The sequence below is a fragment of the Microtus pennsylvanicus genome, chromosome 13 (assembly GCF_037038515.1).
Source record: "Microtus pennsylvanicus isolate mMicPen1 chromosome 13, mMicPen1.hap1, whole genome shotgun sequence".
Taxonomy (NCBI): Eukaryota; Metazoa; Chordata; class Mammalia; order Rodentia; family Cricetidae; genus Microtus; species Microtus pennsylvanicus.
In genome coordinates, this window is record NC_134591.1 from 5525744 (window position 1) to 5551693 (window position 25950).

General features: G+C 38.9%; 1 protein-coding gene across 5 annotated transcripts in view; it reads right to left on the reverse strand.

Moving 5' to 3' along the window:
• Positions 1-25950, reverse strand: part of Astn2 (astrotactin 2) — a 997088-nt gene that overhangs the window by 648604 nt on the left and 322534 nt on the right. For 4 of the 5 annotated variants that reach the window (XM_075947014.1, XM_075947012.1, XM_075947011.1 and 1 more), the window contains one exon: positions 5408-5515. The exons of the other annotated variant lie outside the window; for it this stretch is intronic. In XM_075947014.1, the coding sequence (XP_075803129.1) occupies positions 5408-5515 (108 nt within the window). The remainder of the gene's footprint in view (positions 1-5407; positions 5516-25950) is intronic. 5 annotated transcript variants of the gene reach the window in all.

A 25950-nucleotide genomic window follows, 5' to 3' on the forward strand; every position in this document is an offset into this window, starting at 1 on the left:
ACCGCCATGAACTTTCATAATCACTCCAGCCTTTGTGTCATTTCTTTCAATCATGTTTCTCATCACTAATTTATTCAAAACTGCTACTCAGCATCCACTGTGGCCCATGCCTGCATTTGTTCTGTGGCTGCAAGCTGAACATTGTCTTCTTATCATCGTTAATTCTCAAGGTATATGGAGAACATAAACTTAGTTTAAAACACATGTGTAAATGTCAAAATATTATGGTATGGAGTCTATAAATTGGGAAGAATGAAACAGAGAAATTCTCTGTGGTGTGGCATAGTTATGTAGAAGATGCCATTTAAGTACAGATATCAGAGTGAGTGGGAGCAGTCAGAGCAGAGAAGACCATTCTAGGAGCAGCTCTCAATGTATGTGTGCATGTGCTTGCTCACACGTGTCATGAAAGATTTTCATGCCAAAGGCGGGAATGTTAGGATGAGAATTCCTATGACAATAGAGCAAGAAGGCTTTGGAAGGCTGTGGAAACAACAACAAAAACGGGTTATTAAACTCTTGTAAAATCCTAAGTGCATAAAGAAGGTTACAACATTGTCTAAATAAGCAACATGCTTCCCACTTATATCTGAAAGATAATTACTCTGGATGCAGGATAGGGGATGGGTTGCACTATATGGGGAAAGACCTTCGAGGAGAGGCTTTTTGCAGATTCTAAAGCTGTGGTTCTCAACCTTCCTAATGTGGCCCTTTAATACACCCTCATGTTTTGCTGACTCCCCCCACAAACCATAACGTGATTTCATTGCTACTTCATAACTGTGATTTCATTACCATTATGAATCATAATGTAAATATCTGATATACAGGATATTTAGTATGTGACCCCAGTGGGGGTCACAACCACGGGTTGAGAGGAGGCAGGAATCCCAAATCACAACAGAAGAGAAGAGAATGGGAATATAAAAAAAAAAAGTCACCATTATCATACTTAACCTTTTGGAGCTAATTGCCAGATAATTCTTTCATTTAAGAAATGAGAACATCAATGGTGGGGGCTCATATTAAGTGGATGAGAAGAGGCGAAGACATGTCTGAGATTTGAATAACTTTTCAGGCTAAACTCTAAAAAATTGAAGCACCTATGCTTTCTCCATCTGATCTATCACAGAAAGCTGGGATAACAAAAGTGTTCATACTGGCTGTACTTTGCTTTTTCATCTTCCATCATCATTTTCAATAGCACAGTAACCCAGTGCTGGGCCCCTTGGAAGAACTTAGCCAGTGTAATAAACCACTGTAGACTGAACACTCTTAAACAGCCCTCATCAGCCTCCTCTTAGTGCCTGAGCAAACAAGGTTCAGATATGGGAAACAACTTGTTCAAGGTCACACAGTACAGCAGGGACAACCACTGGTACCCACGGGTCCTACTGTCCTCAAAGAGCCCCAGAAATCTTATTTTTTTCTGGGCACTTCAAAGATAACAGTAGTCAAATGCCACTTGCTTCTAGATTTGGAAAAGAGCACAGGTTTTATTTTTAAATGAATATGAAGAGGGCACAGTGAGTTAATATGGAATCCCAAATGCTACGCGAGCGTTATTTCCTCCAGCACAGGGATTTGCCTTTCCTGGTATTTTTATCTATTTCTCCTTGACTGGCTCACACATGCTGGGAGGACCACAGGGAACTTCTGACTAACTGCATTTGCTGAGGAGGATCTTGGATGGCAGCCACAGAAATGGGGGGAATAGTGCTGGGATGTTGGGGAAGAGAAGGTGAGAAGCATAGTCCACCTATGCTGAAGTCATCCCTGTATCTGTGGCTAACACTTTAAGAAACAATGAATGTGAATGGAAGACCTTGAGTGAAGTGGGAGCGTCATATATCAATCTGTTGATTTCATTGGTTAAGCAATAAAGAAACTGCTTGGCCCTGATAGGTTAAAACATAGGTTGGAGGAGTAAACACAACAGAATGCTGGGAGGAAGAAGAAGTGAGCTCAGAGATGCCATGCTCCCCTCTCTCGGACAGAGGCGATAGCTCTGCTCTCTGAGGCAGACACATGAAGCTCAGACCCAGGATGGATGAAGGTTAGAATCTTCCTGGTAAGCGCACCTGGGGTGCTACACACCTTATTAGAAATGGGCTAGTCCAGGTGCGAGAGTTAGCCGAGAAGAGGCTAGATATAATGGGCCAAGCAGTGTTTAAAAGAATACAATTTGTGTGTTGTTATTTCGGGGCATAAGCTAGCCAGGCGGCCGGGGTGCTGGGGACGCAGCCCTGCCGCTCCTATTACAACATTTGAGCAAAAGATTCAAACAGTCAGAGCCCAAAGCAATCGTGTTCAAAGGAGAGGGAGTCTCACTGACAAACAGGACAGAGAGAATGGAGCTCCAAAACTGGATTTCACCAGACCCTGCTCTCCCTGCTACTGTTCCAGGTTTCAGAGAATAGAAACCTGGGAAACTGGATCTGAACTAATGTCAATTAGTGGCTTGACTTGACAAGAAATGTGAGATTCGGATTCTCCCATCCCTAGACACACACTGGACATAGGGGTCCTTCCTTGGTAGTTAAGCTCTGTTTCAATGTATTTATTCCATCCTTGTATCTGCCTAAATTATTTATAAATTATTAATTTAATCTTTAGAACTCTCTTCGTGACTATTAGTCTTATATCCTCATTTTATCGTTCATGGAGTTAATATGCAGTAATGTCCAAGTCACATGTTTAATAAGACACTAGTAAGCATCAGGGATAGAATTCTAACTCAGGTAGCTCAGTATCAGAACCCATATTATTAATACTGTCTTCTTCTGTTCTGGCAGTTCTGATGCCTCTCAGACTTTCCTTGGTTCACTTTAACACCGTGTATTTTCCCCTGTAATGTGGTGAGTGTTGCAGCCTTATCACCTCCTTTACGTAGTATAAGAAGAGCTAAGAGGGACCATAGCCCTTGTGTGCAGAACTGTAGCATCTGAATAATTGGATATTGGTTGCTAAGTTCACTTGGCTGGAACAGAAGCTTTGCTATGACCTGGTCAACATTATGTCTTCAATAAAAGATCAGCAGTAGCAGCCTCAGGAATAGCAGCGAGACTGACAGCCTCACAAGGTCAAGAGTAGTATTAAAAATGCAATACCAAGACCAGTGTCACCTGCCTGTGAACCAGCACAAAAGGGAGGGAAATATACTCCTGGGTCTAATGGATTTCTTGCCTCATTTGACTCTCCTCCTCACTGTGTCTTTTTCCTTGCTGATTTTCATCAGTTAATTGCTTCATATTTTTATATAGTAAAACCTCCACATGGATAAGGAGTTTTAAACTTTCAGTTGATTTTGTCCCCCATGTGGCTGCCGTTTGTAGAAATGTTTATGCTATGTAGGTAAGGAGGGGAGAGGAGAAGGAAAGACAAACTAGGAAATGCAGAAGGAACGAGTAGAAAAGGAAGGAGAGGGAGAAAGAAGGGATGATGAGAAAAGAATGACATGAAAGAAGAAAGAGAATGTGGCAATAAATAAAGACAGAGAGATAGGAGAAAAAAAAGACACAGATTAAAAAGAAATGGGCAGAAAACTGAGTAAACACGGGATCCTGCAAAGAAGAGAGATGTGAGCCAGAACCGAGTAGAGGAAGAACCCTGCTGCTAGTGGGACACAAGTGGGAGGAAAGATGGAGGAAAGGCTTGGGCACTGCTTTAGTGGGCAGGGCTAGGGAAGGAGGACACGGATGCCACAGCCATGTTACTCTCACTGTCCTGAGAACACAGCCAGGTCTCCTAGAGTGTCTGGGGGCAGTGGGCCAAGTCGTTTGTCTCGCATCCTGTTGCTTGCTTTTGCTTTCCTTTTTAAAGTTTAACAATTTATAGGGTGCATGCTCAGTGATGGATGTTTTTCCAATCAGCTGCAAATAGCCCAGTCTTTCTGGGGAGACCCACCATTCCCCGGTTCTCATTTTAGCTGTGGGATTGGAGGAGGGAGAAGACAAGTTAAGAATCATTGATCACTAACTTCTAAATCTGTGTGCAATAGATCACTGAAAGCTAGAGAGTAGGGTGGACTGTAAAGCAGGATCTATTATTTCAAGGGATGTAGAGGCTGAAAATTCCTCCTTGGGGATGTGTCCATGGAAGCACTTCCCATATGGAGCCCTTTTTCATGACAGGTACCGAGGGTACAGAGAATAGAATCGAAGCAACGAGAACTGAAGTCACATTAATAATGTCTACCTCCATTTTCCCCTTACACTGTGATGGTTTTTATATAATGTGTTAAAAATCAATAGCCAACTCGAAATGGCAGCTGCAGCCATTACAAGGCCCATTCTACAGATGAAGGAATGTAAATAACTTGCCTCAGGGCAAAATGTGCTCAAAGGTGTGATTCATGCTATTGATATGAAACGTCTATCACGAACAGATATTCCTACCTCAGTCAATGCTTCAGCTCCCTTCTGTGCAAAGGTGGTGGAGGGCAGACATTCTTACACCTTCAGAACCCACCAACATCCATGATTAACCATAGTTATCATAACGGCAGTCAATGCAAAGCGACAGGCAGGCCTTTACCTGTAATACAGGATCCTCCTTTCATGGAGTGGTCAAACCCTGTTAATCTGTACCAACCCTAGGCGTTTAATACATGCTTACAGCCCAGGGTTTCTTTTGCAAACACCACTTCCCAGTTGCTAATTCCCTAACCTTAAGCAGTACTCCAAGATGAGGAATTGCTTTTGTATATGTTCTCCAGAAATATGCTGTTTTCTTGTATACGCCATGGAATCATCAGAGAACTACAGACTTTAGCTGAAGGTGCAACCCTGTAATGATTCTTCTTCCAGCATATTGATATCCCTTATATCGACTGCCATGGTGATGAATAAATGTTGAAAACCCTCTTTAACGGGTCATATAATGCCTTGTCGACAGGAGCCAACTTCAAAACTTTCAGGTTTAGGTAATGAAAGCATCCTGGACAAGTGTTTAATTCTAACCAAAGAACCTATATATTTACACTTCAGAATATTCCCTTTACAATTTTGCTGCTAATTTTGCAAAATTAAATTGGTATCCCATGCTAAGAACCTATAGTATGGATTACCCTGCACACATCTAACCTAAATATGATTTATTTTTAGTCCTGGTTTCCTTTCAACATGATTATTGCTATTTCATTTCCTATACTGAAATTTCAATATGAATAGATTCAGGGGAAATTGCCTCTAATTATTTTGGGGGATGATGCAGGGCACGGAGTAAGTAAGGAATGGAACGGAAAAGGCAGGATTGACAGTCAGTAGTGTGATCAGTCCTGGATGCTGGGTTCAGTGCTCATTGCGCTGAAACAAATTTACATTTGGTATTTATCGTGAAATCTGCCGCCTGGACTTTGTAAATCCACGTGGCAGTTCTGGAACTTCCCAAGGGCTCGACTGATTACCTTTGCTGCGGCGGCGACTGCGGTACTGCTCTGTGTAGAAAGTCAGCTGTGTTTCATCATCTGCTTCTGAGCCCGATGTCCCCTTGGTTCTCCCAAAGCTGAGTCCCCCTGCAGAGAAGCACCATCCATCAGTCAGCCTGGCAGGACTCTAGAAGCTGTAAACCCCCAGCCATCCTGAAGACCCACAGCACTTCCTCACGTTTCTCACTGTTGATCCTCAGTGACCCAGGAGTCTGCATGATTAATGGAAGTAGTTGAGACTGGCAGTCAGGCAGGACTGGGTTCTAATCATATTTCAGCAGCTTCCAAGCTATATGACCTTGAGGTGCCATCTCACCTTCCTAAACTCTGCTATTTCTACAGCAGCGGAAGTAACTCTTAGCCGTGTGGATTTTCTTTGAAGATGAGGAAGAAGCATGACACGTAAAAGAGGAGGCCCACAGTGGGTGCTAACAATGGAAAACTACCATTTCTATATATGATGAGCTTAACTCTAAAATTCTCCAGGCAGCTCAATTTCACAAACATTTCAACCAAAGGCTTAGAATATGGCAGGCTTAGAAATGGGATCCTTAGGAGTCTTAAGCCTAATTCATGTCTTATGTGTTTCACACAACGAGATGCTAGGAATGTGGGAAGAAGCAATTCATTTTAGCTTGGAGGAGCAAAGAAAGCTTTATGGAGGAGTGAGGATTTAAGCCATGGTTTGAAGGATAGATGAGGCTTTGGCATTAAAAAAGGGAGTTTCCAGGAGCCACCTTGTGAAGCCTCGCTGAGAACATGGAGCTGGGCAGATACAGGCAACATCAAACACAGGACTGACTGAAAATAAGGTGCTCATACCACACTGAGGGAGGCTTGACTGTTCCACCAAGGTGGGCATCATGCTGGGGTCTTTCCTCGAACTATCACAGAAAGTCCCAGAGCAAAAATGCATTGATTATCTGTGTGAATCAGAAAGGAATGGGATGTGTGTCAGGGTCAGTGAGCAGCTAGAAGGCTTTGTGATGACCCAGAAGGAGAGGTACAACCTGAAATGGGGACATGTACAGAGTGGATGGGAAAGGGGGCGGGCATGAGAACGGCTGCAGAGATGGATTCGGAGGAACATTTGGGGAGAAGGACAATGACTCACAGACGATGAATAATGGAAAGGGGCTGGTAAGAACGTTGCCCGGACACTAACGTCGCTGATTCTGAACGGAGGAGGGCAGGAGCTGCTCTTCTTAATCTTCATGTGTTTTGAGTTCTGTATTTGCTTATTAATTTGTTAGTGAGGGAAGGAAGGAGTTGATGAGTTGAGTCAAGTTTTTAAGATATCTTTTTATGTTGGTCATTCTGGCCTTAAAGCCTTGATCCACCTCCTCTGCCTCCCCAAGTGCTGCCATTACAGGCACAAGGATTTATGCCTGGCACTATTCTTAGAATTTTTTAAAGATTCAGTATTGGACTGATCTAATGGGAGCTCACCAAGGCCAGCTGGACTGGAACTGAACCAGCATGTGAAAAAACCGGACTCTGTGGCTGACAATAAGGGCAGACTGAGAAGCAAATGATAATGACACTGTTTTTTGATTCTACTGCATGCACTGGCTTTTTGGGAACCTAGTCTGTTTGGATGTTCACCTTCTAGACCTGGATGGAGTGGGGAGGACCTTGGACATCCCACAGGGCAGGGCACCCTGATTTCTCTTAGGACTGGATAACGAGGGGGAGAGGGAGAGGGAGGGAAATGGGAGGATGTGGAACTTTTTAATAAAAAAGAAAGAAAGAAAAGAAAAGAAAAGAAAAAGAAAAAGAAAGATAAGGTATTGAAAACTATGGATTAAGACAGTGAAAAAATCTATACCTAGAGAAGAATGAAGGAGGTCAGAGATCCAGAGCACGGTGAGGGTAGATGTGTGGACAGGGAAAGGAGGCACATTTTAAGGACTGGGACATCAGTTGTACAAATCACAGACTATCTCTAGGGAGACTGAAGTATCTGGTAAAATTGGTTTTCCTGGATAGAGAATTAAGTGACTGTAGAATAAGGTAAGAGGGAGGCTACACCGCCCTATAAATCTTTTGTATCTTTTTATTCAAACACCATACAACTGATTACCGATTCAAAAGTTGCACCTGAGGAAAAGAAAAGCATAAATTAGTGGAGAATGTTGTTCAATTCACAAAGGGATTTACTCTGTAGCTTTCTTGGGTGGGGTTTGAAGGGACATCCATCACACTGATGTCACGATTGCAGACGTCGTCCACACCATGGCATTGTGTTTGTTTGCTCCAGTTATCACTGAGGGAAGTTGGGCCAGGAACTTAAGAAGGAATTTGAAGCAGAAATCATGGAGGAATGCTTATTTCTGGCTCACTTGCTGCCTTGTTAAGGTTCAGGTAGCTTCTTCATACACTTTAGGACCATCTGCTTAGAGAATGGGGCCACCCGCTGTGGGCTGAGTTCTCCAACATTAGTCAATAATCAAGACAATCATAGACATACACACCAGAGACAACAAATATGATGAAGACAATTAGAAAATTGAGAAGACGCAATGCTTAGGAAGACCATAATAAAGCAAAGTCATAAGAACGTGCTGGAGCAAAGACATAAGAGCATGTTGGGGCAAAGCTACTTTTCTGAAGGGACATAACTGAAATTTAAGAGAATTAGTCTTCAGGGCTTAGCTTTCTTGTCCTGAGTATGGGGTCCTTAGTCTTCAAATTGGCCGCTGTGCTCGATAGTTTTACATAAATGTAATACATGCTAAAGTCATTTGAGAAGAAGAAACCACAATTAGGAAAATACTTCCATAGGGCTGAGCTACAGTCAAGCCTTACTGAGTGGTTGATAGGGGAGAGCCCAGTCTATTGTGGGTGGTGCCACCGCCGGAATCATAGTTCTAGGTTCTGTAAGAAAACAGGCTGAGGAAACCATAAGGAGCAAGCGAGTAAGTGACATTTCACCATGGCATCTGCATCAGCTCCTGCCTTCATATTCTTGTCCTGTTCGAGTTCCTGTCCTGACTTCTTTCAATAATGGACTACAGTGTGAAAATGTAAGCCCAGTAAACCCTTTCCTCCCTAACTTTCTTTTTGGTTATTGTGTTTTATCACAACAATAAAAACCCTAATGAAGACAGCTTCCTTGAGATATCTCCAGAGGAAACCTTTGAAAATGTATTATCAGTCCAGCATCAAGGTGCCAAGTCCTGTGTGATCTGTATTCCTTTCCTCCTTCCAAATCACTGAACTCCTAGGAGGGTGGTTTAATTATATCTGCTTTACAGATGAGGTAACTAAGCTTCAGAAAAGAGAAGTGAATTAGTAATAATTGGAGCTGGGCCTTTCCGAGATAGGAACTGGAGCCTGAGTGTGAGCGCTTTCACCATTTACAACACGGCTTCCAGTGTAACAGGCCATACATGTGGAAGATAGGTACTTGATCTCTCATTCTCGGCTTTAACATAACACTTTCTTCTTTGTTGTCATTTTGGCATTGCTTGGAATTGAACCCATGGTCTCTGACTTTTATCAAAGTGATCTACCACTAAGTTGTCGACTAAAGATAGTATTTTCATGAATGAAAGTGCAAGGGTCGCCTCAACTGATCTTTGCTCCAACATGTATCCTGAGCCATTGTCTCAGACATCACTTCCTCAGTTCTGCTGAAAACAACAGCAGGTCTGAGAGGGAGTACAGGATCCCAGTTCTATCAAATGAAGCATCCCATTCAAAGGCTTTGAGAAGAAACTGCTAGGGACCCTTTAGAATTCTGGAAGTAGCTGAACAGAATAAGGTCCAAGGCCTACTTTTAAAAAGTAACCATCAAAAACTTTATTGTCATAAAGATGGAACAAACAGGAAGGAAGAGGTAGTGGGGAGAAAGGGAGGACTTTTTTCATCTGCTTATTTCTCAGCCAGAGAGAAATGAAGATATTTGACAAAGCAACTCCAAGGACCAGGGCGAGCATCTGCTTATTGTGTGATATATAATGAGCTGCAGAGAGAAAGGGAGTATTGCCGGGCTACAGAACTATAACAGACCCCTCCTGTCCCTTTGAGCCACACCCTAACTTTTAGTCATTTCAGTGAAAGTCTTATTTCTTGTGCTTCCTACCCATGGCTCTACCTCCCTTCCACCTGATTTTTACCTTTCTTCTTTTGGCAAACAAATGATCTACTTTTTCATCTCTGTACTGAATTTAAATGTTATGCATTATTCAGATAGAATTCCCTCTCTACTGCAATAGGATAGTGGAGGGGACAGAATCATTACTAGACAATTCTATTGCAATAAGGAAAATTGCACCAGCATAGTGGTATTTTTCTACAGGACTTTGAGCTAAGCCTTTAACACATGCTATCTCATGTTATCCCCATGAGAACCTTAAGAGGCAAGATGCTCCTCTAATTCTCATTGTCATGGATGAGAACATGAAGACATGGGAATATTAAGTGATATGATATGTCCAGGGTCACACAATTTATAAGTAGTATGATCACCATTAAAATCTCAAAAGCAGCTCTCAAGTCTATTCCTTTAGACTCTGTTTTGGTATAAAATAAGATATGAACAAATACCCTACTTAATGTCCACATCAATCATAATGACAGCATCAGAAACCCATTTTATCCAAGTAGTGTGAAGCAAGGTAGTAAGTGGAAAGTTAGGATTGCAGTTGAATATGTCGCCCTCCAAAGTCAGGTCAATAACTAGAATAACATGGAGATGTGTGTGGGCGAGTGCACACATGTGTGCATTTATGTTCATCTGAGAAAGTCTGTATGTGAGGAAGGAATCCACATGCTAAGCACTGTAGCTTAGCAGGTCTTTTCCTGTATGCTATCATGAGAAGATGTTTTCCATTTCTCCCCACATCTCTTCTCAGGTTTGCAATAGTAACTCCTCTAACAAATCTAATCAGTTTAGCAAGATATTTGCTCTTATCTATCCTTTCATATGCTTCAGAACACAGAGACCGTGCCTTGGGAGAACTCCCAAGAAGGATAGTTGCTATTCATCCTCCAGCCTCCTCTGACTCTTACCTCCCTTCTGTAAGTACTAAAGGACTCAGTTTCAGAGTGGAAACTGAGGGCCAGCATAGCTGCTTGTTTTCCAGCAGTCTAGCATAAATATAATCTAAGTGTTCTAACAAGAACATTTAAAATGTAAAAATAGGGGTTGGAGAGATGGTTCAGTGGTTGGGAGCATTAGCTGTTCTTCCAGAAGATTGAGTTTCAATCTCAAGCACCCACAATGTTGCTCACAGTCATCTGTGACCCCATTCCCCAGGGATCAAATGCCCTCCTCTGGTCTCTGTGGGTACTACACACACAAGGTGCAAAGACATATTCAGGAAACATGAATATGCATGAAATAAAAGTAAATAAAATCAAAAATTATAAAAGTAATTCAATTGAATCAATTTCATTGTATATTTCAGCAAATACATGAAAAATATTATGCCCATGGCTAACTAAGTGAAACTTAACACCAAAATTTTCTTTTTATTTCTTCATAATAAGTCCTAAACACTGAGTTTGTATGTCATGATCTCCCCATATAGACAACCATATTCCACGCACCCACCCTAGTGAAGAGCACGATTCTGGAGGCACTGTGCAGTGAATACTATGGCAAAGAATAGATAGAGTAAGGACCTGGGCACAGGAGAATGATAAATAAACCACAGGCCCCATAAGTTGTAATATTTATATGTGAATTACATAAAAGAAGATGAAGATGAGATTCCATTAAGCAACAATAACCACAGCCCTTGCTCTCAATGTTCTTAGGTTCAAGCTGGTCTCTTATTGGTTCAATCTGTGAGTCTTGAGAGGTTATATATGTCAGCAGAAGAAAAGTAAGTCATTGACATCAGATTTGAGTTATAATACTATATCTCACTAATTTGCTGTGTGAACTTGGGCAAGGTCCTTAACCACTCTGAACTCAAGTTTGACTGTCAGGTCACATGGTCATTTTGGGCAAAGTGTTAGGTTGTCCGAACACCTGACATTCATAACTTTTAATGGGCTTCATTAGGAGGAAAAGAAAATGCTTGGTAGTCACTCTTTCACTGTGACAACCCAGAAAGGTGGCAGCTATCCAAGGTCTATAGCCACTGAGTATCCATATAATCGGAAGAGGTGAGATGCCAATTGTGGACTGACTCGGAGGAGACTCAGATGGATGGCAAAGGGCTCTCACTGCTGCTGTGTTGATATAAAATTGATGATTTAGTGCCATAAGGTGGAGCCATTAATTACTCAGGGCTGCTCTAGGATTTCCGCTTAATCAAAGCCTGGAAAAAGAACAGAAGGAGAGCTACACCTGCCAGAACCAGCTCCCAATTCTCTGTTCTGAGTTGTCTGTGAGGGAGTCACTGAAATGTAAGCCTAGGCACATACCACATGGCAAGCAGTGCTGGGCAGGGCACTTTCCATATAAAAACACATATGCCCCTCACAGAGTTCTGACAGGCAAGAGCAACTTCCAGCTTTAGTGACAGACAAATCAATATTTAGAATTTGCACAAAAGATTATAGAGGACAGAGCTCAGTTTTGAACTTAGTTTTGGTTCAATTCAACACCCCCGTTCTCGTGAAAAATTTGCTCAATTTTATTAGTTATTGAGGACATGTAAAACAAAACCATTTCTAACAGGTCATAATGCCAGTTTGGTCTCTGGGAAAATACTGCAATAGAACAAACATTAGTGAAGAGACTGAGAACCATGAACGGTTTGATGGCCGTTGGAATGAAAATGGGGTAGCTGTTATAGGAAACATTTTGAAAGTTTCCTACTCTGTTAAGCACATTTGCTACATAATTCAAGAATTTCCCTCTTAGGCACATAACATTAAGCACAGAAAAGGTGAGTTAAACAAATAGTTGGAGGAGGACATTCATAGCTATGCTCTCCACAAAGCTCAAAGATAGTAATGGCAAATGTCTGTCTACTGATAAATGGGTAAACAGAATGTAGTCACATAGAATATTACTGATATATAATAAATGGTGACATTTGAAACCATGCAGATATACCTCAGAAACATTTAAAAAATGGGGAAAGGTGGATATGAAAGGCCACAGATAGTAAGATACATGCCATATGAAACATCCCAAAAGACAGAATTTCCTGTCTAAGACTAAGGGTTTCCAGGGCTAAAAAGAGGGAGCTAAGAATGGGGAAGGACGATTAATGAGTTCTGATTTCTGTTGGTGATGATTGTGCTTAGAACTAGATAGAGGTGATAGTTACTCAAACCTATAAATGTACGAAATGTCACTGAATTGTGCACATTAACGTAATGAATAGTTCATTTTATGTTAGTTCAAAAAATATGAAAAAATAAAAGAAGCCCTTTGCTTGCTTCCTAGCATCTCTAGACAGATGAGAGACATGTCATGTAGGAAAGGAGAGAAGGGGCCTCTGGGACAAAGAGAGGAGGTGGTCCATATCTTCCTTGATGGGGGCCAAGCTCTCAAATTTCCTGGATCCCTGCTTAGCACTTGGGATGGAGAGAGTAACCATTCAGCTCTCCTCGACCTCAGTTTCACTCCAATTAGTGCTAACAGCATAACTCATTTGTTTACTAACTAAACTAAAAGGTATTTACTAAGTGGCCGTACTATAAAACAGTCTTCTAATGCTGCAAACAAAACAAACATCCCTCAATTTTTCAAGTCACTTTCTGGGGGAAGCATTTAAGATATTGGGGGGTATAACAGTTTTGAATTTAACAAAAGATTCTGTGTGTCAAGTCTTGTGTGGTTTTGCCAATAAGTAGGTGGAGATATTCAGAAGTATTTAGAGCTTTCTGATGAAGACATAGCTAGTGGAAAACAGGGGGCCTGATCTCAAGCTTGTTCTGGGGCAAAGGAGTACATCAAAACAAGTCTAAGGTCATATTACGAGGAAAGCTTGGGCAAGGGGGCACACGGCCTTTGCTAGATCTACAAGAAGTAGCATATTGCTCTTCTTTGCAAACCTCCCTTCCCTGCTTAGGCTGCCCTGTCTGCAGGCCTCTTCTGTGGGCTGCTGTTAGGCCTGCCTCTAACCTCTCCACACTCCATCTTCCATTCTTGCTATCATGATGGATGGTGGTGACATGTTAAATTATTCAAGCTCCATGTCTTCCTCAAGCTGATGACAGCAACATTACATTTTCAGATTGTCCCAAACTGCACTAGATAGAGAAATATGTGCCTAAGGAATTCAAAAACCCATCTGACCCCCAACCATCCAGGGAACATAAATGATAGCAGTCATGGGTGGAGAACAGAAACCAATAAAACTTTCAATGTCCTCTGAACCACACAAGTAGCAATTGTTCCCAGTCTGGAATTAAATCACAGATCTTCATATGCATTCACTTCTTAAAGATATTTTTATGTATTGTGTGTGTGTGTGTGATCATGTTCTAGGTTTTGTGTGTGTGTGTGTGTGGGCATTGTTGCTGTTACAAAACACTCTGACCAAAAGCAATCTATGGAAGGAGAGAATTTATTTCATCTGACTCTTTCAGAAACTAAAGACAGGAAAAATCTGAAGCAGAAACAAGGAGGAATACTACTTATGGCTCAATCACTGGTTTATGCTCAGTTGACTGTCTCACATGGACAAGGCTCACCTGCCTGGGGGTGATGACAACTATCAAAATGGACTGGACCCTCCCACGTCATTCCTCAGTGAAGGCTGTCACTTACAGATATGGTCAGTCTCACTTTTCCCAAAGTTTTCTTTAACTGAGGTTTCTCCTTTCCAGATGATTTGAGTTTGTCTCAAGTTGACAATAAAAAACTAAGCAAGACAGTGTCTTTTATATGTGTGTGGGAAGAAGAAGAGCAACGTTGGATCTTGTCTAGAGAAATTTCAATTATCTTCTGTGAGACATGTCTGGATTCTCACTAGTCTGGATATAACCAGTTAGATTGGCAAGTCAAGGAGCCTCAGAATATGCCATGACATGTAATATTTTATTTTACATATTTTTTTGTTTTTTGTTTGTTTGTTTGTTTTAAGATCAGATTCAGGACTTCATGCTTGCAAGGCAAGTGCTTTTCTGAACGGGCAGTCATCTAGCTTGTTCTTGGAGTCATTTAGACAACAACTGCTATCTGCCATGCATTGTGACTGGCCCATGGTACAGAGATGACTACGCACATGCTTCGATCTCAAATCTTGGCAGGTGAGAGTTAACTGTGTTACTTTGTCATAGTTAGGGAATCACAAGGGTAAACGGTAAGATCTGCATTCAGAACCTGGCTTCTCTGAATTCCCAGGGGATTCTGCAGTATTTCTGGTTCATGCTGAATTTAAAAATTGTCTTTTATGGTGGAATATATTCACAAATAAATGCACAATTAAACATGATTTTCATAATTTCACAAAAATAGAAATATATACATTTATAGAAGACATTAAAGTTATGACTTATCTCTAAAATAGAGTTTCATGAGATCATTAAAACTCTGTGTCATAAATCTATATTTACTGGCAGGCACAATTCTCCATAATACATTGTTAAGAACAAAAGCATACAGAGAAAAATACAAAGAGAAATTTTATATACTTGCTGATACTTGATATTAATTCTACTTTGTAATATAAAAACAAATACACAGGTATATATTTTATGATAATAGAGACTTGATCCAGGACCTCATGCATGTTAGGTAAATTATCTGTTACTAAACCAAATACAAGCCCTAAAAATGTATATATTTTAATTTAAAAAGTAAAAAGCTAGGCACAATGGTGCACTCCTTTTTATCACAGTGCTATTGAGAATTAAGTAGGAAGGTTAAAAAAATGTTAAGACCAGCTTTGCTGAATAGTCTAATCTTCTCTAAAGGAATCAATTAATCAATCAATAGATCAGTCAGACAAAGGAAGGAAAAATTCGTTATTAGATATTTATAATTTTATAAACTATAATGTAAAAGCTATAAAAGTACATGGCTTTTCTATTTCTGAACTATATACTTTAAGCATTAATAGGCACACAGTGATATTTGGAGAAATATATTAAAGTGCTACTGGTGGTTGGATCCTTTTGAGGACTTTAAATTTCTTTTCTCATTTTTTTTTTGTTTTTTTCCCCCTTAATAACTCCTTTATTGACTCTTTGAGAGTTTACCCTGATTCCATTTATCTCCTGTCCCTTGTACTCCCCTCATCCCTGCCATGCCCCCCCCCATGCAAGAAAACAAATCAAAGCAAGCAAACAAAAGAAAAAGCAAAAAAAGACCAAAACAAATAAACAAGCAGAAAAACAAACAAAACACATAACAAAAACAAAACAAAATCTACAACAACACAAAAATCTCTTTGCTTCTTCTTCTTTCCTGCTTCTCCAGAACCTCTTCATTCTTTCTGGGGCCATGGATGCTTTTCTGTGCCATAATTTCCCTCCAATAAATTTCAATATTTGTCAATTAAAAAATAGTACAACTTACATATTTTTTGAAAAAAACAATTTCTTTTTATTGCATTAGTTTAAACCAAGTCATCATGTGACCTCTGTTCTAAGATGAACCTCCCAGGAAGAGAGAGCATATCATTTCATGAATATCCCGATTTTTTTCGTCAAATTTTGGTTCTACATCCTACAAAAACTCTTCAATCAAATCTAACTTATTGTTTAATTAAAATAAAACATTGTCTTTTTAAACATCCCAGAGTTAGACAATGAAAGATGTATTTTCTAAAGTGGTCTTTTATAGAATCTCCCATTCTAATTATTCTGCCTTCTGGCCTATATGAGCTATCACTCCCATCAAAGGCAGAACTTCTGGTTTCAGTTCTCAGTCTGCACTGACCTCTGGGATAGCCTCAACCCACTTACCATGGAGAAAAGATGGAGAGACCTGCCACTACACTGTGAGAAACTCAGCTATGTGAAGGGGTCATTAACAACTCAGAAGAGACTGATTTTCAAAATACCTTAGCCATCCCTGGTGGCAAAATGTGGGAGAAGTAGATTCTATAAATCAATCGATCGATCGATCGATAGATAGATAAATAAATAATAAATAAATAAAATAAAAATTTTAATTGATTCTAACCCAGCTCCAGTACTGAGTTTTCCAAGATAGAGTCTGATTGTTGTGGAACAGAGACAATACATGCCTCCTTTATCTTTGATGCACTCTTAAATTCTGGAATCCATGAGACAATGATTAGAGTTTTAAGGGACTAAGTCTAGGATGGTATATTTTGCAGAAGTAGATAATAAGAAAGCTTCTATATCTAGTACTATAAAGTTACTCAGTCTTTCTAAGCCCTTATCATCTGTAAGTCCCATTCAATGGAAAGCTGAACTCAGTTTCCAGAGCCATGGGCTCTATGTCTGTCCTGTTACTAAGATGATAAGTGAAAAAGATATTAGCATCTAACAAATATTGCATACCACTTAACAATTTTAGTTCCTTCCTCAAGATAAGGATGTATTTGCCCCTCACGGCGATTGGATGAGCTTGGCATTGCTATTCCATTTGAAAGATAAGAGCAAGCAGGTCAGAGGTGACGCAAATGGCTTGTTCAAGGTCATGTAGCTCAGAGATGGCAAAATGGAAATAGAATGCAAAGAGTTCTGGGGTGTGGCATTTGGTTAAAAGGGAAGATTTGAGTCTCTGCTGTTGGCCAGGAATCAAGTTGCCAGCAATTTACATCATTCAGATTCTATTTATCCATTTGGAACAAGAAGGTCAGGTTGCTTCTTTATTCCATATGATAGTCTTTCAGAAGGCAGCTAGTGTCTACTCACAATATTTCCACTCAAGATAAACATCATTAATAATTCCTTCAGCTGTTTCTCACGTTCTTTGAAAATAGGACTTTTGGGATTTTAATTTATTACAGAAAAATCATAGTACAAAAAAGAACATAGTAACCAAGTTAAATACGATTTTTACCTCTTATTTGTATACTAACTTATGCACTTAATACACATATTTTTTATAATATATATGTGTACCATTATGACTTAATATCCTGTGAGTTTTGTAAAATCTGAGTCATTATTTCTTTGTGTTTGAACTATGTATTGGGATACAATTACATGCACATTATTTTTCTACTATATAATCTCTATATTGTGCATATGTATTTCTATGTGTGGACATACCTAGATCTGAATATTAATATCTTTAGAACAAATGTACATCCAACAAAACATTAAGAAGAATTTTCTCTAAATAGCAACTTTCTTTTTTTTGATCACCTATTCACCCCACTGGAAGAAATAAACATAGATCATTTGTGAAATTAAAATGAAGATTAATGTGTTTGTGTAAATATTCATCTCTAACATAATTTAATATCTGCCTCATTATTTATCCAACCTCCTGGTGCCTAAAGTTTTCAACACCTCCTTTCTAAAGTTGCTGAAGATTGAATTAGATCTGCCAACAAGCTATGTAAGCACTCTACCACTGAAATAAACTTCTAGCCTTAGAAAACTTTTTATTCAAAACATTGTTCCTTATAAATTATTTCGATCATGTGCTACCCCCCTCCAACTCCTCCTAGATTCCCTTTACCTATCACCCAATTTTATGTACTTTCTTTCTCTCTAAAGACAACAAAGAACCCCTAAACTGAAAATCAGAACAAATAAAAATACAGTAAAACAAAAAATACATACAGACACACAATAATAGCATAAAACAACCAACCAAAAAATGGAGTTCATTTTGTGCTGGCCAACTATGCCCAAGCAAGAGGTCTGCCCTGGAAGGTGAATGATATACTCAGTTACCCTCTGTTGAAGAAAACTGTCTAGAAAGTTTTTTTTTCTAAACAGCCATGTGAATCTTACATAAAGAAGGGTTGCTATCCGAAACAGGATTGGCTTAGTTCATATCTCAGATCCATATTGTCAATATGATCTCTGACAGGATATGCCCACATAATCCTGATTTACTATGTGTAAGAGTGGCCACCCAACTATATCCTCCATTGCCCTCATAGCACTGGGCATTGCACTATTACTTCAGAATCTTAGTGATTTTCATGTGCTTCCCATATTTTGAATTAATTTTGTCACATTCTTGTGAACATAAAGTGAGTTTGCTCAAGCAAATGTGAATTTTGATGTCTAGCATCAGGAATGACAGCTCATGTGTGATCTGACCTGACCTGAGCAAAAATGGGCTACCAGGTTGCTGGCCCTGCGTTTGAAACAATCACGCGACCAGGACTTCTGCATTTGTGCTGAGAGCTGACTTATATTCACATGAACTGTGAATTTTGTTCACATGAACTGCAAACAAAACAGGTCTTTTTTACTATCTGTAGAATTGATTTTTCTGTATCAACATAAAGAATATTTTGTACTGCCAAATTATATCTGTATGATTAAGCCCTTCCTTCTAGTCTTTCAAGATACTTTTTCCCTAACTGCCTGATCTGTCATTTTCATAATTCTTTGACTATATATACTGTATGATAAACATGAGGAGACAAAACTAGTAGTTACTAGTATCTGCCAAATGTCAAGCGGCAGAACTAAACTAGAGGTTTGTTTTTGTTAAAAACACATTTGGTACATAAAGATGGTAACTAAGTACATGTGCTTAATCAGGTATTACTTACCAGGAAAACAATGCTTGAAGAGAGTATTTGACTTGACCAAGACTACAGAATCAAACCAGGTATGGTGGCATGTGTTTTTAATCCCAGTACTGTGGCAGCAAAAATAGGTAGGTATCTTTGAGTTCAAGGCCAGCATGGTCTATTTAGCAACTTCCAGGATACTGAAAGCTACAGAGCTACATATTGAAATAGGTCTGTGTGTGTGTGTGTGTGTGTGTGTGTGTGTGTGTGTGTGTGTATAGAGAGAGACAGACAGAGAGAGAGAGAGAGAGAGAGAGAGAGAGAGAGAGATCATGAGTGTCCTTTGAGACAGTACCTGTTCCAGAACTTAGAGCTTGCCTGGGCTAACAGGCCAGCAATATACCTGTCTCCATTACTCTCTCCGAGACAGCTATGGTCTCAGGCACATGGTCATACTACCTTTTGGATGCATGCTAGGGATTCAAACCCAGGTTGTTATGATTGTATAGCACTCTTATACATTGAACAATCCCTCTAGCATCTTTCCACAGATTTTTATAAGCTTTTCAGCCTGTCTTGATTCCTCCAAGATTATAGTCAATCCTGTGGTTCTGAAATGATATCTCAAATCATTTCAGTGCCTTAAAAGTAATTTCCTTGTACCTGCAGACGGTGACTTCAAAGTAAATACTTCCTACTTCTATGCATGTTAAAATTTCCTTCCGTATAGACATCTTTATATTCCTTCTTCAAGCTTTCAGACTTCTTTCTTGATATAAGTGGCATATCTGACAGTTTTCGGATGAATTAGTTCTATATTTTCATCTGGTAATAAGGTATTGGTTATTTTGATGCAATGGGGCAATCATTTTCTTATTCTTATTGCTCCAAAAACAATTTAAAAACTTGAATGATATTTGTTGGTTTTCCTTCAGGTTCACCTATTATGCATTGACAAATATAAAGTTATAGCCTTTCTGAAAGTAGTCTTGTAAGTTTAAAATAAACTGCAGTGTTTTTAATCTTTCTTCCTACCTTTTAGTTTTCTATACAAATATATCTCTTTATTTATGATTCCCATATCAAATCTCTTTGTAACTATCTTTAGTTATCTGTTAAACACTTCAGTATTTTTTCATAGTTTTCTCTGCAAAAATCTACTTCATTTGGGAATATCTGGCCAAAGAACTAGCAGAATCTCTCCCCTCTGCTTTTAAATTATTATGTGTATTTTCCTAAAATTTTGGTTATAAATTTTCATCTTTTGAAAGTGAAATGTTCTTGTTTTACTAATATCCAGTGCTGGTAAGGATTTTATGAAATGATCATTTTCCTAAATTGCCGTGAGCAGTGTAAATTTGTACAGCTCTTTTGGGAAGCAATTTGGCAATGTAAGAAAGAATGTTAAAAAATGTCCACTCTATCTCTTTTGATGCACTTCTGGTAATTTACCTAAAGAATCTATCCTGTACATAGGAAGGGGGTCTAGGCAGAAGTTTCTATTCTGCCTAGTCCCACAACTGTTCAGTCCCAAAGAAACACACAGAAGCTTGTACTAATTATAAACTTTTTGGCCTGTTAGCTCAGGTTTATTATTAACTAGCTCTTACAACTTAATTTAACACATAATTCTTAACTATGTTTAGCCATGTGGCTTGGTACCTTTTCTCAGTGCAGCATTTTCGTCTTGCTTCCTCTGTCTGGGTGGTGACTGCAGAATGAGCCTTTCCTTGTCCCGGAATTCTTCTAGCCTGGTTGCCCTGCCTATACTTTCTGCCTGCCTACTGGCCAATCAACATTTTATTAAACCATTACAGGCGACAAATCTTTTCAGGGTACAAGAGCATTATCCCACAAAAAGGGGCTTATGTATGCTTATACATATAATAATGCTATCTGTGAATATTAAAAAATACATAATATCTTTTATATCCTACTTTAAGGAAATAGTGAATGCTGCTATAATATAATATAAGCTTTGTGGTGATAAATACTATAGGAGACAGACATGCTCCTACAGCAATTTTTAAAAAGGGAGACAGAAAATGGAAATTCTATATTAACAAATTATTAGCAATAAGCATGGGGATTCTGCAAGTTACGCAGAAATAGGATAGATATTGACACCACTGCCATCTTACATATAACAATGGCAAATTTATATCAAAATACAAAATACTACTTGCAGGATCTGAAAAGAAAATTGGAGCATGCATATTTTGGAAAGATGTTGAAAGTTCAAGGAAGCAGTTAACAGATGATGAGTTTCCCCTTTCAAAGTTTGTCCCTTGAAAGGTAAGCCACACTTAATAACCAGGCTACTGATACAACAAGTTTTCTCTTGAAAAATTGAGGATATAGTAGATGCATTTTAAATAAGCTAATGAAAGAAAGACAGAGACCAAGAAAAGGAGTCCACAGATTGTATAACTTTTGCCCACATCTCTGGCTGACTTCTGGGCCACACAGGTATGAGGCAGGTCCTAAAAAGCTCACCTAAAGATAACACAGTTTTGGGATTTGAGCTACTGCATGCTGTAGGAAAGACTGGGGCGAGACAAGTTAACAGTGTTACAAACAAAGCATCAGCATCCTGTGATGAAATATAACAAACCAAGGGTCCTCATCACAGTAAGTCAGAATCTTCCCTAAATCAATGTAAAGTAACTCAGTACACAGGGAAGTGGAAAACCTTACCTATTTTCAAGAGATTGGACAACTGTAATTTTTCCTTAACAGAAATAGATGTCAGAATTATCAGATACGTGTCACTATACCTGAAATCAATTAGACACATGATACTTTCAATAAATCAAAGTGTAAAAATTATTATATGAAGCAGATATTAATATCTGTTGACAAGTGGATAACTGTTGGGGAGGGATAATATTTTTTCTTTAGGATTGTAGCTATTATAGCTCTATAGACACAGCTTTATAGTGTACAATGCAGAAGATGGGGCAGAAATAAAATAATACCTGAAAAAATGGAGAGGAATACTATAAAGTACTGTGGTTTGGATGTGACATGGCTATTGTACACATGAGCTCATAAGTGGCTGTGGTTACTACCCAAGGCCTGAGCAAAATCAAACCAGTTAGAAGAAGTAGAGAGGGTCCCATCATTCACACGGAGAGGAGTGTGGCGGCAGCATGGACATCACAGTGTCACTGCTGAAATGAAGCCTGGGGATTCTTGATTTATTATTTTAACATAACAAAGAAGAGTTCAAAATTTGAAAGGAAGGAGTAAAGCTGCATTTCCTTGTAGATGACATTACTATTTATGCAATAGTTACAATTATTACAAAATAACTGTTTGAATAAGTGAGTTTTAGTAGGACTGAAAATTAGGAAGCAAACATACAAGAAGTCAGTTGTAGTCTTCAAAGCATTTCCAATAGCATTAGTCAAGTATCATCTAAATAGTTAATGAAATGTTTGGTAGAAGGCATCTTGACTTTACAATAACTACATAGTGTTAGCAAAGGAATTTTAAAAAAAGCCTAAATGAATGAAAATACTATACAGGTGGGTTGAACACCCAGTATTTTAACATGTCACCCCAAATTCATGTACATATTAATACATTCCTAGTTGTCATCTTAGCAGCCATGTAGAGCAGAAATTGTTGAGGTGATCCCAAAATTTATAGAAGAGCACAAACAACCTGCCCTGCCAAAACAGTTCTAAAGTAGAGCCAACCTGAGTGTTTGCACTCTGAGATTTCCAGGTTTACCACAAGGCCACAAGAACCAAGGCAGCATGGTATCACTGAAGAATAAGCAGCACATCAAAAACAAGAAAAAACACAAACAAACAAACAAAGACAGAAAACTCAGAAATGTGCCTTGCCGACCCTTGTTGCTGAAAGATCTTTTTTCACATGCTGCAAGAATACCAAGAAGTAGCAACTGAAAGTAATCAAGATCGTCCCTGCTGTTGAAACAGCCACAGTTAGCATCTAGACACAGATCATAAACCCAAATGGAAGAGTTAAACCCTTAAGCTTTCTGGATGGACATGAAAGATAAAACTCCTTCTGACCTTAGGATAGGCAATAGTCTTTAAAAAGCAATTACACTGACCATAAGGGAAAAACATAAAAATTAAATAATTAACTATCTTTTATTTTTGAGACCATAATATTATTACACCATTTCCACTTCTCTTTTCTCCCTGAAAACCCTTCCATTATACCTCTCCATGATCTCTTTGAAATTCATGGCCTCTTTTGCAAATATAGGCATTTTTGCTCAATAAAAGGTAAAACTAAGCAAAAATAAGCATAAGCACCCAAATAGAAGATATTTAAAAATGAATATATCAGTAAAAGATTTGTATCTATATTTCATACTTCTTCATGAATTATTCTACTACATGACAAAAAAAAACAAAGAGAAAGCCAGCAAAAATTCTAAGGTATTGTCTCGAAAACACGAATGCAAATAAGCAAGTAGAAAGATCCTTATCCACTGTGGTCTCTGGGAAAATACAAACTAAATTATGTCAAGATATTATTATAAAATGGTTAGAAAGTCTACAATTCAACAAACATTAACATCACTGACTTTGATAAGGATTTAAAGTAAAAAGCATCTTGTATTGATGATAAGAATTATTTGCATTATATATCTAGCTTTTTAAAAATTGCTCAAAATTTCTAACTTCCATAAAAATCAGATGACCCAGACTCAAGAGAAACATAAGCATACACCCACATAAATGCTGTATATATTCATAGTAGCTCTACTCAAAGTAGCAAAGCCTTAGAATGAGTTCAAGGGTCCATCAATGGGCATACAGATGAAGTAGAAATATATCTCTAGATAACAAAGTCAGTTAGCATTGAAAACAAACTAGAGCTATACACAGTAGTACAGATGAAAGTCAGAATCAATGTGCTGAAGCTAAGATGTCAGATGCAAAGGAGAATACACAATTTTTCTGCAATTATGTGATAACTAGAAAAGATACATTTACCATGGTAACAGAAGGCAGATGTGTGGTTGACTGCTGCGGGGAAATGAAGTTCACAAAGGGTCATGGGTGTTCTCTAGGGAGGGATATGAAATGGTTTTAATGGGTACATTTTCCAAAGCTCACAATAGTGCAAACTGTAAATTAGTGCAGTTTATATAATTTACACTTAGTAAATTTGATCTAAAATTCAATATAGAGAAATGCTAGTGAATCGAGAAAAAAAATCAGATTAAAATTTAAATATAGGTGCTGTTTTGGATAGCAGGATGACAGAATTTGTTTTAAATGTTTCTGTCCGTTCTTTGGGAGAACTTTACAAATATTTTTTAATATTTTTAGTGGTGCTGGGGATGTAAACTAGGTCCATGAACCTACAAGAGAAGCACTCTATCACCGAGCCACAGCAGTCCCACAAAGTTGTTGCTGTGAATTGAAACATTATGTAATATCTCTTCCAGTTATCAGACTGAGAAAGGACGTTGAGTTATTGGTTACACAGATGATCAGTTGTTCCCAAATCACCTTCTTCTTGGCATTCTCATTTAAGGGCAGAGAGGTAATCCCAGAGGGACAAAAGTTCTCACTTTTCTTCTGCATTTCAGGCATGAAATTGGAGGAGAGACAATCTAATGGAGTATCAGATAGTGCGATTTCAGCAAACCAAGTCCTTTTATTCCAGCAACTGGAAAATTTTTGCTATACATCACATTAGCTTGGAATTGTTTTGTGTACTGAAATTTATCATATATATCCAACATAGGCTAGGGAAAAATACTAGATTTGGGATGAAAACATGCACATGAATCTCGCTTCTTGAATTATGTTGTGGTTTCAAACAACCTTTCAATAATTTTGCCTATGCCCTCTTGCGTTGGGGTGGTCTCTGGTGCGTGCATCTTTGTGGGTTTCTTACTGCTTTGAATGAAAATGAATAGTTAAAGTAGAGCTATGGCTGTCTAAGGCAGGGTCAGCAGGGGCCATGCAGCTTCATCTAGCTCTCCCGAGGAGGGTGCACTGACAGAAGCCAGACTTGATCCATGGAATCTGACTCCTCAGAGCTCAAAAGACCCATGGAGGCAAAAAGGTTTCAGAAACAGCAGAGATCAACAATTTCCATGGGCCAGAATACAGCTAGCTTCCTACAGCCTCAGAGCTACCTACAGCTCTACTTGGTGTTGGACTTGACCACATTACAGCCCCAAGTAAGCATTGCTAGCTTATACCTTCCCAAATTCACAATACAAAGAACTGTGTGCAAATTTAAATATATCAATAGTAATAATAATAACAGTGATGACTCTTAACCACAAAGCTTTGTGGTAATTTGTTATGTAGTAATAATCACCAGTAACAGTTCTTCAGCTGGCTGGCTTGACCTCTTTCAACACTGAGTACCAAATCTCCAAGACAATGACCACACTTTCGTGCTACTGTAAAACTTAAACTAGAGCGTGTGTTCAAAGGATGCTGCAAACTTTGAATGACTAAGGGGATACTTGGAGTTTTATTTTACTCCTAATTTTTGCCTAATTAAGCCATTATTTGAGTTTATTTATATGACAAGCCTCTGAAAATAGGATGACAATACATGGTAATTTATAATCCCTTTCATTATTTGGGTTTCACTAGTTTAAGGAAATGTTTATTCTGGCAGGGAATCATATGAGTTTGGTTCTAAATTCTTTACAAAGACCATCTTTCAAAGAAAGTCAGTCTGTACAAGGATGTGCCTGCCTTGATCTAACGCTGTTCCCAGAGTTAGCAGAACTGCGTGGATTGGTGCATCCAGGATTATCTTAGAGAATGTGTGGCGAGGGTTGTGGAGTTCTTGTGAAACGAGCATCTTTCCACCTGTCATCTAACCAGGTCCATTACCAACTGTATGACCTGAGCAGAGTGACTTTCGTCACATGAGGAGATGGCAGAGTGACTCAACAAGGTCTCCACACCCGGTGCTGTCCTCAGTCCTCCATAAAGCATGTCCACACTGTGCAGAGCAGGAGCT